The following is a 17,595-nucleotide window of genomic DNA, read 5'->3' as shown; positions in this document are numbered from 1 at the left end:
TCTCTTCCTCTGAAAGACTTCGGTGTCCTGTGGCTGCTATCTGGTGCGAGTACCTCATTCCTTTCTTAAAAAAATAACCCACATACATAGTTTTTATTTTAACTTTATGTTATATCCTAAAACTATATTTAACACACTACTTAAAAAAAAATACAGCATAGCTTTCTAACATAACACATATAATATTCATTTTAATGTTTGTCAAAAGCCAATCATAAAATATGCATTTTTCACAGCAGCAAACCACACCATGTGTTTGGGCCCCTGTGGACACAGAGACACACAGGGAGAGGGGAAAAGGGAAAAATGCAGATTTCAGGTGACAGTATTTTATTTTGTGCAAGTTGGATAAGGTGAATAAGGAGATGATTTGGGATATAACATATTAAAGTGAAAATGTTTGTCAAAAGCCAATCATAAAATATGCATTTTTCACAGCAGGGAACCACACCATGTGTTTGGGCCCTGCCACGGGGGCTGCGGACAGAGAGACACAGAGCAAGAGGGGAAAGGGAAAAATGCAGATTTCAGGTGCAGTTTTAGGTTTGAAAAGTGAAAAGACATGATCTGGGATAAATTAAAGTGAAAATGTGGTGGTATTTTGTGCAAGGTGAGGGGAAATCCCGGCCAATGGTCATGGCCACAAGGCTGACAGAGCTTTCAGGAGTATGGTGGAATTGTTGGGGCTATCAGGATTGCCTTTAGTCGTTCCTATTTGGCAAGAAGAAAATCAGATTTGGATTTTCAGCAGTCATATAGATGCATTAGAAACAGCTGTTTGTATGATTAATAATTACACAGTATACGATTGTTAATTACACTGTTAAACATGGCAGGAGTTGTGCAGCTTCTGCTGAAGTGTTGGCACTGGCGGCTGCAGGTCTAAACAAATCAATGCTCCTGGAGCTTTTACTGGAGCCATCAATGGCAATTTACCTTGCACACAGAAATAACATTTTAATTTCTTAGTAGTTAGGGTGATAATTTTTTTTTTACACTAAGAATATTTCGACGTTTTTTCCCGTAGAAGGGACAGAAAGTAAGAGCTTTGCTTTGTCAGTTTCTCAGAGCTTTTACTGGAACCATCAATGGCCATTTACCTTGCACACAGAAATAATATTTTAATTTCTTCGTAGTTAAATTGATATTTTTCTTTTACACTGAGAATATTTCTACTTTTTCCCCCTTGAAGGGACAAAAAGTAAGTGCTTTGTTTTGTCGGTCTCTGCTGCAGATCTCGAACTGCACGGCGCAGATTTTGATTAACGGACGAGGGGAGGCGACAAATCAAGATACAATTTAAATTTTTTAAAATGAAAGGGGTGAAAATGGTGGTGAAATGGTGGCGAAACGCTGTTTAAGAGTATCTCTCGGGGCGGGCAGGCCGGGTGCCCTCAGGGGCAGCGCCCGCCCCTCAGGGGAGGCGTCACGTGACCCCATCCACAGCGCGCTACGTTTATGGGCGGAGAGGGGCGTGGCCTCATGATTGATGGGCGTGGTCTGTGATGCATAGTTGGTGGGCGGGCATGTGGATGGGGCGTGGCCATGTGTGGGTGTGGCCTATGACGCGCGCTGCGGGCGGGAAAGGGGCGTGGCCTTACCGGGGCCGGGCGGTGCCGGTGACACAGCGGCCGTAGAGGGGCGTGGCCGAGCGCGCGCCCCTCCGGTGTGGCGGGGGTGGGCGTGGCCGCCGTGACGCAGTTCCGGTTCCGGTGCCCGTCGCGGTGGCGGTGGAGCTGCGGCCGCCGCGTCGCTCCGGGCCTGCACCGGCTCCCCCCGCTCAGGTACCGGCACCGGCCCCGCCGCCGGCAGGGGAGCGCGGGAGGGCGGGGGGGCTGCGGCCGCGGGGCCGCCGGGCCGCGCCTCGGCCATCCCGCAGGTGCCGCCCCGCCTGCGGGGGGCGGGCGGTGCTGCTCCCTGCCGAGCACCGGGGGTCGCTCGTGGCGGGGCCTGGTGGCTCTGCAGCGGCGCTGGCGTGGCTGGGTTCAATATTTGCTCGGCTTTTTATTAATTTTTATTTTTTTCGTATTTTGCGGCCGTAGTTTATTAATGAGCAAATCAATGAGCGTGGATTGAATTTAAGCGAGTTTAAGTTAAAGCTTCCTCTCTACAGAAGGGCTCGGGAAAGGCGGTGTGGCGGAGTTGGTGAGAAGTTGGTTTATTAGATTTTAAAGTGTTGAAGGCAGCTGATGTACAGGGCATGGCCAGCACTGTGTGGTATCAGGTTTGATTTCTGATGAAAAACTTGTTTCCAGGAGAATTCCGTGGAGAACGAGGCTGATCTGGTGCTCCTCAGGATTGGTGGTGGAGCTCCTCATTGCCAGTACAAAAGTCGCTGCTTTGTGTTTTTGAAAGCAAAATGACACGCCCTGAGATTGCCCTTCCTAGGGGCTGAAGGAAAAATCCGTGGTGAATATCATAATTATCAGGCCAGCCCTGGGAAGCGTTTTGGGTATTCTTGAAGCTTGAGTTCATTCATGTGCATTCTAACAGTGCCAGCTGAAGGAAGGTGCCAGGTGTAAATGCTGAAAAACGATTTTTCTGCAGCAGAAATGTGTCTGGGTGTGTGTGTCAGAGGTGGGGGTACAGCTGCAGTGGGACACGTGGGTTTGGTGATTTTTAGGGGGTGGCACACCAAAACCCTGTTTGATGGTCACTGCTCAGAGTCAGAGTGTTCAGTTATGATAATAATGATAATAATTAGCTGATAATGCTCGAGAGGAGAACACAGGAGAGCTGGGGCTGCCCTGGATCCTTGGGAGTGCTCCTGGACAGGCTTGGAGCAGCCTGGGGTGCTGGGAGGTGTCCCTGAGCTTTGTGTCCCCTGCACCCCAAACCCCTCTGGGATTCTGTGATGGGAGGCTCTGTGGCCCTCAGGATGATTTAGAGGCAGCTCTGTAAGATCAGCTGGAATCATTGCAAGCTGCTGGAGTCACAGATCTGTTCCAGGATTGCCAAGGTGGGTGTTGTGGGCAGGGGATCTGTGTTGTGCCCGGGCTCTGTGTCACAGCTGGCACAAGCAGGGCACCTCCCTGTGCTCTGTGCTGGGCTCTGGGCTGGCTGGGAGGCAGCAGTGGGGCTGGAGGGCCTGGTGAGGGTGAGGAGCTGGCACAGATCACAGATCCTCATGGCTTTGTGTTCCTACAGCTCTTGGGCACTGCCAGCTCCTCCTCTGCTCTGAGGAATTGTTTTCTTTTTGGTACTGGACAATTTATAGCAAATGCCACCATGACATCTGTCCTGAAAATCTGAAATTTGACTTTTGTCATTTTTTCATTTATAACAGACAGGGAAAGGGGCAGAAATATCCCCAAACCTCTCATAGCCACTGGTGATGTAGCTGCTGGGTTAGTTTGTTGGTTCATTTTATTTTCCCAATGGGTAAATACCCAGGGCACACCAAATTATTTTATGGTGTGAGCACTGAGGAGGCTTTAGGGATGGGGAAGGGGCCAGAGGAGATGATCAGAGGGCTGCAGTGAGGAAAGGCTGGGAGGGCTGGGAAGGTTCATCCTGGAGAAGAGAAGGCTTTGGGGTGATCCAGTTGTGGGTTTGCAGCACCTGAAGAGTCTGCAAGAAAGATGGAGAGGGGCTGGTTGAAGTGACAGGACACAGGGAATGGCTTCCCAGTGCCAGAGGGCAGGGCTGGATGGGATTTTGGGAAGGAATTCTTCCTGTGAGGGTGGGCAGGCCCTGGCACAGGGTGCCCAGAGCAGCTGTGGCTGCCCCTGGATCCCTGTGAGTGAGCAGCAGGGAAAAGGGGGGATCTGCCCCTCTGCTCCAGTTTCCTGAGACCCCTCTGCAGTGTTGTGTGCATCTCTGGGACCCCCAAAATCAGGAGGTGGAGCTGCTGGAGCAAGTGCAGGGGAAATGATGGAGCTGCTGCAGGGCTGGGGCCAGGCTGGGAGAGCTGGGGGTGCTGCCCTGGAGAGGAGAAGGCTCCAGGGAGAGCTCAGAGCCCCTGGCAGGGCCTGAAGGGGCTCCAGGAGAGCTGGAGAGGGACTGGGGACAAGGGATGGAGGGACAGGAGCCAGGGAATGGCTCCCAGTGCCAGAGGGCAGGGATGGATGGGAGATTGGGAATTGGGAATTCTTTATAATGAGGGTGGGCAGGCCCTGGATCCCGGGCAGTGGATGGGCCTTGGAGCACCTGGGACAGTGGAAGGTGTCCCTGCCATGGCAGGGGTGGAACTGGGTGATCTTTAAGGTCCCTCCCAGCCCAAACCATTCTGGGATTGTCTAAAGGCCGCCTCTGAAGTGTTGATAGTTAACGCCTGAAGCTGCAGAAATTTGCATATTTTAGAAAACATTTAGAAGCCGTCAAAGACTTGGTGTCTCTTCCATTTTCTCCGGGTGCTATGTTGGGTAGTTCCACTTATGTGGGCAGAGATGCTGTTGTGGATGAGGTGGTGCTGGCAGGAATTAGTCATGGTGGAGTGACAAAGGAACCTCTCTGCCGAGGCTGCCGTGCCACCCAGTGGAAATGCAGCACTGCCTGTTGCATCTCCAGAAAACCTTTTTATTTCTGTGTTTGAAAGATGATCTTGGAGACAGGAACTAAATCTGGCACATCAAGTGTTGGAATAATGTCATACAACTCAAAAAATAAAATAGGGAAGCAGTTGATGCTTAGTTTTGGGTTAGAAAAAGTGCTTTGGATGGTTCTTCCTAATGAGGGTCTGTAAGGAACTGATGGTGGATAAAAGCCAGGAAAGGCAAAAACATGGGAAAAATTGCTACTACACCATAGTTTCAGTGAGATGGATGCAATCCAAGAGGGTTTGGAGCTGCAGAAACCATCGTGGAGCTGCTTTGTTGTGGAAGCTGTGCAGTAGGACAGATTTAGCACAGCACACGTAGCACCAGAACCAGGCACAGACCTCCCTGAGAGTCACCCCTGCTTGTGAGGGCTCTTGGAAGAACTCTCCTGCCAGAGCTGGGTTGGAATTGAGCTTCCCAACCTTTCTTTTTTCCCAGAGCAGCCTCTCATCTCTCTTCCCTGCTGGTGATTTCTGGGAGCAGCTCATGGAGAGGATATCCAGGAGCCCTTGGCCTGAAGGGTTTGCAGGGTGTAATTTCCAGGCAGGTTCAGGGAAATCCTTCCTGCCTCTCATGGCTCTCAGGATAAAGGGTGAGAGGGACTGAGCTCCTGGCAGCTTTGTTTGTGCAGCCATTGAGCATCTCTGTCCATCCAGCTCCCAGAGGTGCTGCCCTGAGCAGCAGAGCTGGACCAGCCCCTCTGCAGCTCTCCTGGAGCCCCTTCAGGCTCTGAGCTCTCCCTGGAGCCTTCTCCTCTCCAGGTGGGCACCCCCAGCTCTGCCTCCAGCCCTTGCTTCGTTTTTCATCACCCCCTGCTTGTTCTGAAGGCTCTTGGAGGAACTCTCCTGCCAGAGCTGGGTTGGAATTGAGCTTCCCAACCTTTCTTTTTTCCCAGAGCAGCCTCTCATCTCTCCTCCCTGCTGGTGATTTCTGGGAGCAGCTCATGGAGAGGATATCCATGGGTGTAATTTCCAGGCAGGTTCAGGGAAATCCTTCCTGCCTCTCAGGATAAAGGGTGAGAGGGACTGAGCTCCTGGCAGCTTTGTTTGTGCAGCCATTGAGCATCTCTGTCCATCCAGCTCCCAGAGGTGCTGCCCTGAGCAGCAGAGCTGGACCAGCCCCTCTCCAGCTCTCCTGGAGCCCCTTCAGGCTCTGAGCTCTCCCTGGAGCTTCTCCTCTCCAGGTGGGCACCCCCAGCTCTCCCAGCCTGGCTCCAGCCCTTGCTTCATTGCTTCATCACCCCCTGCTTGTGAAGGCTCTTGGAAGAATTCTCCTGCCAGAGCTGGGTTGGAATTGAGCTTCCCAACCTTTCTCTCTTCCCAGAGCAGCCTCTGTGATCTCCCCTCCCTGCTGGTGATTTCTGGGAGCAGCTCATGGAGAGGATATCCATGGGTGTAATTTCCAGGCAGGTTCAGGGAAATCCTTCCTGCCTCTCAGGATAAAAGGTGAGAGGGACTGAGCTCCTGGCAGCTTTGTTTGTGCAGGCATTGAGCATCTCTGTCCATCCAGCTCCCAGAGGTGCTGCCCTGAGCAGCAGAGCTGCCTCTGGGCTCCTGGGAAGGCAGAGATGTTTCCAGGGGCGTTGGCCTTCAGAAAACAAAGGGAATTTTATCTTACAGTGGATGCAAGCAGGACTTCACTCTGAATGCTGCCTTTCTGCTCCCTGCCAAGTGACTTTAACTCCTGAACCCTCCTTCCATTTGTTCTTTCTTCATCCCAGCTGCAGGGAGGATCATTTGGAGTAGAGTTGGAATGTGGCAGAAGGAATGTCTGCTGCATGAATGGGATTCTCTGCTGCTACCAGTGCTTGTGCTTCAAGAGATAATTGGTAATTCTAATGACTCTAAAAATCCCATCAAGCCACCAATCAGTGTGGGGATTTTTTCCTAAAATCTTGATTCTAAAAATCCCATCAAGCCACCAATCAGTGTGGGGAGTTTTTTCCTAAAATCTTAATTCTAAAAATCCCATCAAGCCACCAATCAGTGGGGGTTTTTTCTAAAATCTTGACTCTAAAAATCCCATCAAGCCACCAATCAGTGTGGGGAGTTTTTTCTAAAATCTTGACTCTAAAAATCCCATCAAGCCACCAATCAGTGTGGGGATTTTTTCCTAAAATCTTGATTCTAAAAATCCCATCAAGCCACCAATCAGTGTGGGGTTTTTTCCCTAAAATCTTAATTCTAAAAATCCCATCAAGCCACCAATCAGTGTGGGGATTTTTTCCTAAAATCTTGGTTCTAAAAATCCCATCAAGCCACCAATCAGTGTGGGTTTTTTTTTCTAAAATCTTGATTCTAAAAATCCCATCAAGCCACCAATCAGTGTGGGTTTTTTTTCCTAAAATCTTGATTCTAAAAATCCCATCAAGTCACCAATCAGTGTGGGGATTTTTTCCTAAAATCTTGATTCTAAAAATCCCATCAAGCCACCAATCAGTGTGGGGATTTTTTCCTAAAATCTTGATTCTAAAAATCCCATCAAGCCACCAATCAGTGTGGGTTTTTTTTTCTAAAATCTTGATTCTAAAAATCCCATCAAGCCACCAATCAGTGTGGGTTTTTTTCCTAAAATCTTAATTCTAAAAATCCCATCAAGCCACCATATTGTGTGGAATTTTTTTTTTCTAAAATCTTGAGCCCATGTGTGACCTGGAGGAACTTTAAAATTTAAAATTTACTTACTTGGAGTTCTTCTGTCTGACACTGCCTCTGAGTCTGATTGGTGAGCATGTGAATGCCTTGGGCAATAATTGTAACAATATAATTGATATTCCTGTAAGCTTCTGACTGGAATTCTTTAACTAGTGTTGAGCAAGCTGAATGGAATATAGGTTCCAGATTTAAGTACAGATGAGTTCATCTGTTGTCTGAATGTGAAGGGTAATTTCAGTTTCTTTTTGATGAAATGAAGGTGGCAGTACCCTGATTCAATGTCTGTTTAAAAAACATCCCTGAAATAGGGCATCCTTTCTGCAAGAGGATCCTTGACATGCTTGGCATGGGCTCAGTTATCCCAAATGTTGCCAACAAATGTTGCTCTTGTCTGCTTGCCAAAGTAAAAAAGCAACTAAATCTCATTATAAGCTATGCTTAACTACTTTATTTTCCTTCTTTTTTTTTCATAAATCGTGCAGCAGAATTGTTCTCTTCATTTTCATGGCACAGAAATATTTGGGAATGATCTGCTAACAAATATTGGGGATATCAGCTGATATTTGGGAAGCAGGCCTGTTTCAGCTGTGTTCACCCACTGCTTGACTTGAATTTACTCCTCTGTGACACTTTTGTGACAGATCACAGGATTTTCTTCTGAGTTCTCCTTTAGTTTCCTTTCTTCTCTTCCTTCTCTCCCTCGCAGCAAATGTTCCAACTTCTTCTGGGGACTATTTTCAGTCTGGTGTAGATCTGGTTTTCAGTTGGTCTTATCCCATCTTTCCATCTGCCTAAAGAAATGAAGATTCTCTTGACCTGCTTTGGTGGTTTTAAATAACCTGATGATGATGATGATGATTATTATTATCTGTGCACTTGTGTAAAAGAGTTTTTTTTTGTACTTGTGTGTATATTAATTGTTTTCCTTTATTTTTGGGGTTATGATAAATAGCTTCTCTGTCCATGGAGGTAAATTGAACTCCAGTACTACCAAAAATCCCCTGCCAACTTATTATTATTGAGTGTGGTTGATTGCAAAAATTAATGAATTCTTAGCAGAAGAGGTATTTCTTGAAGAGAAATTGAGTTTGTAATAGATGTCTCAGACAGCTGAGCTGTAATAGCAGGAGCAGAAACCACTTCCCTGGTGTAGTTCAGTTGGTTTCTCAATTTTAAGCAAATAATCCTTGATCTGAAATGTTCCTCATCTGAGACAGAGAGTTCTTACTTGAAAGAACAACTGCTGTTATAAATTAATACTGGAGTTATAACAAACCTTTGTATTCATGCAGTTAGGCACTGAATTCCATCAACTTTGTAGATACATATTTCTTTAAAGGTTTATTTAAATTATTAGGTGTTTCCTGACAGGTTTATTTAAATTACGAGGTATTTCTTGAAAGGTTTATTTAAATTACAAGGTATTTCTTAAAAGGGTTATTTAAATTATTAGGAGGAACTTGAAAAGTTCACTGTGTTTCCACAGAGGTCTGGGTTGTTCCATGTGGTCATAAATAACTTGGGAAATGAGATGAGCAGTGTCCTGTTGATACAAAGCCATTCAGGAAAGTAAGGGTTGGGTAATAAATGAGCAGAAATAATTCCATGGCAATAAATCTGCTGTGATTCAGAGTAGATAAATGTAGAATGGTGCATATAATTTCACATATAAAATGCTGGGCTGACCCTTGGCACTGAGGAGTGAAATATTGCCCCAGAAGTGTCAATTCCATAGGGATCTAAAAACAGCTGAAAAATGAAGAAGTGTTAGGAAGGAAATAGAAGACAAACCAGAGCATAATTATGATACTGTATCAATCAATGGTTATCCCACATCTTCAATTCTCTGTGGTTCTTTCTTGTCATTCATCCCAAAAGATACAAAAGACTTGGAAAAGCCTCAAACTGAGGCAGGGAGAATAATCAAAGGTAGGGAATAATCAAAGGTAGGGAAGAGCTGCTGCACCAGGGTCAGGGGAATAAGCTGGAACTCAGCCTGGAGAAGGCAGAGATGAAAGAAAATGGTAAAAATCTGTAGGATAATGATCAGCATGGGCAGGGTGGGTGAGAATAGACTTGCTGATTTCCTCAGCTGCAAGTGAAAGTAGTAAAATCCAGGTTTAGAACAAAAAAAGGAGGTGGCTTTTGTGCAACAAATAGCAGCCTGTGGAGTGCCTTGCCAGTGGGTGTTGTAGGAACAGCTCTGAAGTGGGCAAATGAGACATCCCCTCATCTAAGTGAGGAAACTGCATTTGTGTGTTTGTGGAAAAGGAATTCTTTGAGGGTTATTGCTCCATGGAAATTGTCTGCAGCTGATTCAAATACAGATTTGAATCATTGAAGTGTTGGGGTGAGAGTCATTCCTGTTCTTGTTCTTCTCTGCTGTAAGGTAAAATGGGATGCTGAGCTAAATGGCCCTTGTGTGATCAGAGCTAGGAGATTGTGTGGGTAGTAACAAATTTACAATCCAGTTTCAGAGAAGATTGTACAAATAATATAATGTAAGTAAATAATATAATATAAATATATAATATGTACAAATAATGTAAGTAAATAATATAACTATAAAATATAACATATAAATCTGTATTATATAAATAATATAATATAAATATAAATTATATATAATAAATATAATATATAATATAAATATATAATATAATGTAAGTCATTCCTATTCTTGTTCTTCTCTACTTTAAGACAAAATGGGGTGCTGAGTTAAATGTCCCTTGTGTGATCAGAGCTGTCCTGAGGTCAGGAGATTGTGTGGGTAGTAACAAATTTACAATCCAGTTTCAGAGAAGATTGTACAAATAATATAATGTAAGTAAATAATATAAATGTAACATATAAATATAAATAAATATAATATATATTATATATTATGTGTAAATATAATATATGTAATATAAATATATAATATATACAAATAATATAATGTAAGTCATTCCTGTTCTTGTTCTTCTCTACTTTAAAACAAAATGGGATGCTGAGCTAAATTGTACTTGCCTGATCCAGAGCTGTCCTGAGGTCAGGAGATTGTGTGGGTAGTGACAGATTTACAATTCAGTTTCAGAGAAGATTGTACAAATAATATAATGTAAGTAAATAATATAATATAAATATATAATATATGCAAATGTATAATATGTACAAATAATATAATGTAAGTAAATAATATATAAATTTATAATATATATAATATAAATATATAATATATGTTATATATAATATAACAAATAACATATAATATATAATATATTATATATAATACGTAATATATAATATATACAAATAATATAATGTAAGTCATTCCTGTTCTTGTTCTTCTCTACTTTAAGACAAAATGGGATGCTGAGCTAAATTGCACTTGCCTGATCCAGAGCTGTCCTGAGGTCAGGAGATTGTGTGGGTAGTAACAAATTTACAATCCAGTTTCAGAGAAGATTGTACAAATAATATAATGTAAATAATGTGGATATATATTAACCTAAGGGAGCTTAAAAACCTGTTTGATCTGGGCTTTCTGTACAAACCTCCATCCCTGGGACCATTCTCTGTCTTAGAAGTCAGTTCTTCACCATCAGCAAGGGCAATACAAGGATTGTGTTTTGTGGGGACCAACTTTGCAGTAGTATTTCTACTTTTCACTTGTCTTTTACATTTTTCCTGCTCTTATGTCCCTACACTCTCTCCTAAAGCTTTTTGGCTGCTCTTGGTAATCTTTTTAACAGTTCCTCACTTCTGATTATGTGTTAATTTGTCTCATTGGTCCCTAATTTTTGGTGCCTATTTATGTGGAAGTGAGGAGAGGTTGGGAGTTGGATACACATTAGTGACACCTCTGCAGTCAATTACTGCAGTTGGGAAATGTAAATGAAAGCATCCTGTGCCCTTGGTGTTGTTGTTTATTCTGAAATAAACAACACTGGAGGATAAACCATCAGCTGGCTGTAGTTCTTTTATTTTGGGCAGTGAGATCTGTGTGATTCCAGCTCGGAGGTCCCCAACATCAGAAGGATCTGTTGGGACAAATGCAGAGGAGCCTCAGAGCTGCTCCAGGGCTGGAGCCAGGCTGGGAGAGCTGGGAATGTTCCCCTGGAGAGGAGAAGGCTCCAGGGAGAGCTCAGAGCCCCTGGCAGGGCCTGAAGGGGCTCCAGGAGAGCTGGAGAGGGACTGGGGACAAGGGATGGAGGGACAGGACACAGGGAATGGCTCCCAGTGCCAGAGGGCAGGGATGGATGGGAGATTGGGAATTCCTGGCTGGGCTGGAATTGCCAGAGCAGCTGTGGCTGCCCCTGGATCCCTGGCAGTGCCAAGGCCAGGCTGGATGGGCTTGGAGCAGCCTGGGACAGTGAAGGTGTCCCTGCCATGGCAGGAGGTTGTAGCCAGGTGATCTTCAATGTCCCTTCCAACCCAAACCATCCCATCATTCTCTGATTTAATCATCTTTTGGCATAGAGGCATTGACTTCACCCACAAGAATTCTGCTTTACCTTTTCCAAATCCCAGTTTAGAAAACACCTGGAATCCTTCCCAGGCATCCCTGTCTGGGCAGGCTCCATATGAATGCTCAAAATCTTTTTTGCTATTGCAATGTGACCCATTTACCTCCTGTGTCACACCTGTCTGAGAGGAGGCAGGTGGAGGCTCAGGCCTTCCCTTTCCATGGGAACTTTATCCAGAGAAAAGTGTTTGGGTCACTGTGTGAGCACAGGGAGGCAGCTGGGACAGGGCTAAAACACAGAGAGTAAATTTATTCTCATTATCTCACCAAGTGGGGATCCCCAAAGCAACACCTCAGGTGTCCATGAGCACTGATCCCTGCTCCAGGAGCTGCTGTGCCCCACATGAGACAAATGTAGATGTCTCAGTTAGTCTTGCTTAAAAATACCTTTATTATTTTCAACAAATTTCACTTTATCTTACCTTACTTTTCAGCACAATGTCTGGAACTGATGATTTTTCGGTAAGTAACAGTTTTTCTTTCCTGAAGATCAGCTGTCACCATCATATTTTCTGAAAAATCTCTTTACCCAGGATTTTTCTCCTGGGCAGCTGAGAAGCCTCAGAGAAAAAAGAAAACAATAATTATCTGATTTGTTCTCCTGTGTTTTGCTACTTTGGAATGTGGTTGGAAATTGTTTATCCAACATGTGAATTGTTTTTACTTATTGGCCAGTGATGACCAAGCTGTGTCAGACTCTCAAGAGAGAGTCATGAGTTTTTTATTATTATCTTTTTAGCTTTCTGTCTGTATCCTTTCTGTATTCTTTAGTATAGTTTAGTATTATTTAGTATAATATAGATCATAAAAGAATAAATTAGCGTTCTAAGAACATGGAGCCAGGTTCATCATTCCTCCCTTTGTCGAGGGTCTCAGAAAATACCACAATCAGCCAGTTGTGTTGATTATTAAAAGCTGACATTGTTTTTTGAAGGAAAAGGGGAGCTGACAGCTGAGACATCTCCTCTGTGTCACAGTAATGGTGTTTTCCTTTTGGGTAGAGGTAGCAATCAATCCCTGGACTAAACATCAGAAGCTGCTCGTGGGTTCTCTCCTGTGGCATTAAGCAAGGGGCTGTGCTTTCATGGCATCAGGATAGCTGCAATGGAAATTTAGGGAAATGTTTCCAGGTTTGTGCTGCAGCTGCCTGTTGTTCCGTGTGCTGGGGTCGCCTTTTATCTCTGGCCTGTCAGAATGCCTCTGCTGCCTTAGCGATAGGAGCTGCCCAGAAATGAATGTAATCATGTGTGTGCAGCCACCAGGGCTCCTCTCCTCCCTCCCTCCCTCCCTCCCTCGGCCGGGGCTGTGTGGGGGGGAATCCCGGCCCGCACATTCCATCCTCACCGCCCTTTGTCTTTCAGTTGGCAGATGCTTTACCAGACCAGTCGCCTGCTAAAACCTCCAAAGTGAGCAGCGCCAAGCCTGGCCAGCAGCCCGGGCAGCCTCCGCAGGGCTGGCCGGCTTCCAACCCTTGGAATAACCCCAGCGCCCCCCCTATGACTCCAACGGGACTGCCACCCAACACCTCGGCTTCCAGCGTGCCCTTCGGACCTCCTCCCACGGGAATGTATCCTTCAATGCCCCCGGGACCGCCTGCTCCATTTCCTCCTCCTCCTACCGGACCCTCCTGCCCTCCTCCTGGTGGTCCATATCCACCCCCAACTGTGCCAGGTCCTGTCCCACCAGGGCAGTACCCTCCACCAAATATGCCCTTTCCAGAGCTTCCACGACCTTACGGAGGTCCAACAGAGCCAGCTGCGCCTCCTGCTCCTGTTGGGCCGTGGGGATCCATGCCCTCTGGGGCGTGGGGACCAACAATGGGAGGGCAGTATCCTGCTCCCAGCATGCCATATCCACCCCCAGGGCCATATTCTGCTCCCACCCAGACTCCAGGGGCTGCGCCGACGGTACCGTGGGGGACGGTGCCGCCCGGAACGTGGGGACCGACACCGCCCGGCCCATTCCCTCCACCCACGGGATCATATCCAGCTCCAGGACTATATCCTACGCCCCCTAATCCTTTTCAAGTGCCATCTGGTCCTGCTGGTGCTCCATCAATGCCTGGTGGTCCCCATGTGAGTATTTCATTTTGATCTCAAGTTACTCTAAAGTGTTTCACATTAAAGTGGGGAAATTCAGTAGTGTAAAACCTGTTAGTGCAGGTAAGGAGTTTCAGGACGCCTCAAGTTTTGTTCCACAAGTCAGTGGGATAACAGCAATTTAAATATTAAATATATAGAATGGCTAAATTATGTTAATTTATATTTATTAAATTATGTCACTATTATGTTACGTTATATGTATAGTGTTATATTATAGTATATGTATAGTATATGTATAGTATATTATATTTATTATAGTATATTATAGTATATCATAGTATATTATATCATAGTATATATAATATACTATAATACAATATAATACAATACAATATAATATAATACAATACAATAATACAATACAATAATAATAATAGCAAATACAATAATAATACAAAACAATGCAATATAATCAATGCAATATAATATGAAAAATGCAATATAATACAATGCAATAATAAAAAATACAATATAATACAATACAAAATAATAAATCAATATATACAATCATATGTATAAAAATAGTATTATAACCATATATACTATTATATTATATCATAGTATTATTTTATTGTTATATTATGTCTCACATTATATACATTTATATTATTATTTTATACATATACATAAATAATTATTATATTATTATACTGGTCTTCCAATGCTTGGAAAGACTCTGGAAGCCAAAAAAAGGGGGAAAGCGTTGTAATAATTCTGGAAGATATTCTTATCTCTTTAATCAAGAATAATTGCTCCCCTTGCTGAGAGTGCAATAGGGAAGGAATAACAGAATATAAGGATGAATTTGTGATTAATTAACAGTATTTGTAACTATGAATGAAGTGCTGTGTGAAAAGCCTGTACTGACCATGCCTTATTGTCTCTTGCAGCCTTACCGCTGAATACGTCCTGGGCAACAAAATACTGTAGTTTTTCCACCTTCATCCACTACTTACAGAGATTTTTACAGTTTTTGTTTCAGTAATGTATGGGGCTATGAAGAATATTGCCTCTTGTATGTGCATTTGAGGTATGAAGGAGCAGTTTACATCAATTTACCTTGCTCATATGCTGGCATAATTATTTGGTTTAATCAAGTGAAATACAAAGAGAAGAAATCAACTAACACAGCTGTGGTTCTTATGTTGGCAAGTATTCCTTGGAAAAAGAGGAGTTGCCATGTAAGGATTATAAAGAATCAGGCCCATGGAATTTTAAAAAGTTAATTCTTAAATTAATGCTTTAAGTCTCGTTGCCAGACTCCTGCTGGTCATTGAACGGATGGATAGTCATATTTTGTCTATTTTCAGGTTATTCTAAAAAGTCAATAGAGAAAGTGTTTCAACATTTTAGTCAAGAAACCTAATTTTTGAACGTGCTACAGTAATTCAAACTAACAAGACAGAGCATGTGAACTCGAAGGTTTTCTCAGCATTTTGTACATACTCAAACCAATTGCTCGGTCTGGGACTACGGAGGAGAAGAGCCACGTTTGGAAGCCTTGGTGTGACTTGTCAGCACACTGGTGGTGTTCACAAACAGGCATTCCTGTGCAAGTGAAATAACCTGGATGTGCAGTTAACTTTGAATCAGCAAAATGTGAGTTTTATGCATGCAAATGAGGACATCCTGTTGCCAGTTCTCATTCTGTGGTGGTTGGAAGTTTGGCTTGGTCTGTGTAAAGAGAAACTGATCCCCACGTAGGTACTTCCCTATTTCTGACCTGGGTTCTAGTCATTTCAAATTTGACTTGGCTGCTGGGTTGTGTAAACCTGGCAGACTTTTTCAGAGTCCCTGGAAACTGAACTTGAGCTTAAAACCCACCCTGAGCATTCCCTTCCCAGCAGTTTTTGGCACAGTCGTGTCCCAGCAGAGATCCCCGTTGGGCGCCAGGGGCTGTCCCTGCGAGCAGCCCCTGTTCCCAGCTGGGTGTGTGCATACCTCACGGAGTAGGAGGAATCTGGGAGCAATTGAATGTCAGGAAGCCTGTGCCCTGCTGTGCAGCTGCCTCTCCCCAGGGGCACTGCCCTGAGCTTTCTTGTTCTTGCCATATCTGTGCCAAGCACGCCCGAGGGCTTTGCCGAGGCCGCGGCTCTTGGTGGAACTTCACGGCCTGCACTCGGACCACGGACAGTTTTCTGTTTCCTCCCCAGCTGGGCATCTCCTGACTTGGCCTCTGTGGGTAGAATTAGGAACAGATTTTGCTTCACATGGTAGCTCATTAGGGAGTCTTTGTATCATGGAACTGTGAACACGAGTTAATTCTCTTCCAGTACTTTCATGGCTTCCTGCATGCGTGTGATGGACACAAAAAAATAAAAGCACATGGGGTGACCTGGTGGTGATGCTCCTTGGTAGTTGCAGCCTTTATGGCAAAGTCCTACAGTATTTTTGCAGGAGAAAGCAGCCAGCTGAGCTGTGGCTGCTTTAATCCAACATCATGAAAGCTGATAGCAAAGGAATGTCTATTTTTTCTTTTAGGAAGACAATACTGGAGCTGAACAAAAATACTTTAACACTTCAACTTAAACCCCAGCAACTAAACCCTTGGAATAAGTACCAAAAGTGCAGGTCTTCACTAACCTTAAAAAAACCAACCCCAGTTACCCCCCAAGCAGACTTGGCAAGACTAATTAAAAATTAACATAAGCAACATTGACTGCATTTGCTTAAGTGCTTTTTTGATACCTGCAGCCTTAGACTGTAAATCATTGTAATGAAAAAAAACATTTATTCCAAATGAATGGATCATGCAGTAGCAGCCCTCCAGTTGGAATTGCACTGGCCATATGTCTCTGCAGGGAATGGGAAGAGGTAGGAAAGGATAAAGCAAAAGTAGCAAGTAATGATTTTTGGAAAGGGGTTTTGTAAAAGTAACTAGACTTCTAGGTTCTTCCTGAAATAGGCAGGATTTATTACTGGAACATTTAGGCTAAAATTCAATATATATGGGATGTTTTTCAATGTATATTCGTATTTCTTGAGGTCATGAAAACTGTTTCATAACCCCTTTGTTTTTGTGAGCAGAGTTCTTTGCATAGCAGTGAAAAGGGTATTCCTGTTAATCTATTGTGTAAAAACTCAAGGTGTCACTATATACCGTGTAGTAACTTTATCACATGTTATGTCAAGTGTGAGCAACTTCTGGCCTGAAGCTTTTGCAATGGAATTTGTACATTTCTATGCATCATTTTGAGTTCAATTGCTGAGGAGTTCGTTTTGACTTGTGCTTTGAGGTTGACATACTGCATTTGTTTACAATACGAAATATAAGCAATCACATCTTTAAAGTATAGATTATCACCTGCTGCTGTATTTTCTTTAGATGAAACAAATATTGCTGTATGATAGTGAGAAGCTATAAATACAGGATTTGATATTTTTTTGAAAATGCTGTCACTTTTGTATAAGATTAGACATTAAACGTATTTTCAAGACTGTTGTGTTCACTGTTTTTCAATTCCTGCTTTTGACATGCCTGTGTAGACTTTTGCCTTGAATGAATAGTAAAAATAGGACATCCTTGATTTGCAAAGCCTGAATATAAAATCAGAATTACTTGACTTCTGTGAGTGTTTTTCCTCTTCCTTTTGTGATATTTGCAGCCTGTACACGAGGGATGTTAAATGTGGATGGGACCATGGCTCTGGTGCAGCATGTCAGCCCCAGGTGCTGCCTGTTCACAAATTCCTTGGTAATTAGGAGAGAAAATATCTGATCTTGCTTGCTCCAGAGGAGGAATGGGAGTGGTTTTTACCTGTGAAGAGTTGTGTGTGTGTTTTCCCTGCCCCTGA

At 44.0% G+C, this 17,595-nt stretch overlaps 1 protein-coding gene across 1 annotated transcript; it reads left to right on the top strand.

Annotated features, from left to right (window-relative positions):
• Window positions 1-1,686: 1,686 nt before the first annotated feature.
• On the top strand, window positions 1,687-17,364 carry MAPK1IP1L (mitogen-activated protein kinase 1 interacting protein 1 like). The gene is made up of 4 exons (XM_064715898.1): window positions 1,687-1,784; window positions 12,134-12,161; window positions 13,061-13,774; window positions 14,692-17,364. Exons 2-4 carry the CDS (start codon window positions 12,138-12,140, stop codon window positions 14,701-14,703), a joined length of 750 nt encoding a protein of 249 aa, XP_064571968.1. The 5' UTR covers window positions 1,687-1,784; window positions 12,134-12,137; the 3' UTR covers window positions 14,704-17,364.
• Window positions 17,365-17,595: the final 231 nt, after the last annotated feature.

The sequence above is a fragment of the Zonotrichia leucophrys genome, chromosome 5 (assembly GCF_028769735.1).
Source record: "Zonotrichia leucophrys gambelii isolate GWCS_2022_RI chromosome 5, RI_Zleu_2.0, whole genome shotgun sequence".
Taxonomy (NCBI): Eukaryota; Metazoa; Chordata; class Aves; order Passeriformes; family Passerellidae; genus Zonotrichia; species Zonotrichia leucophrys.
Note: the sequence above shows the minus strand (reverse complement) of the source record. Positions and strands in the feature narration are given on the sequence as shown.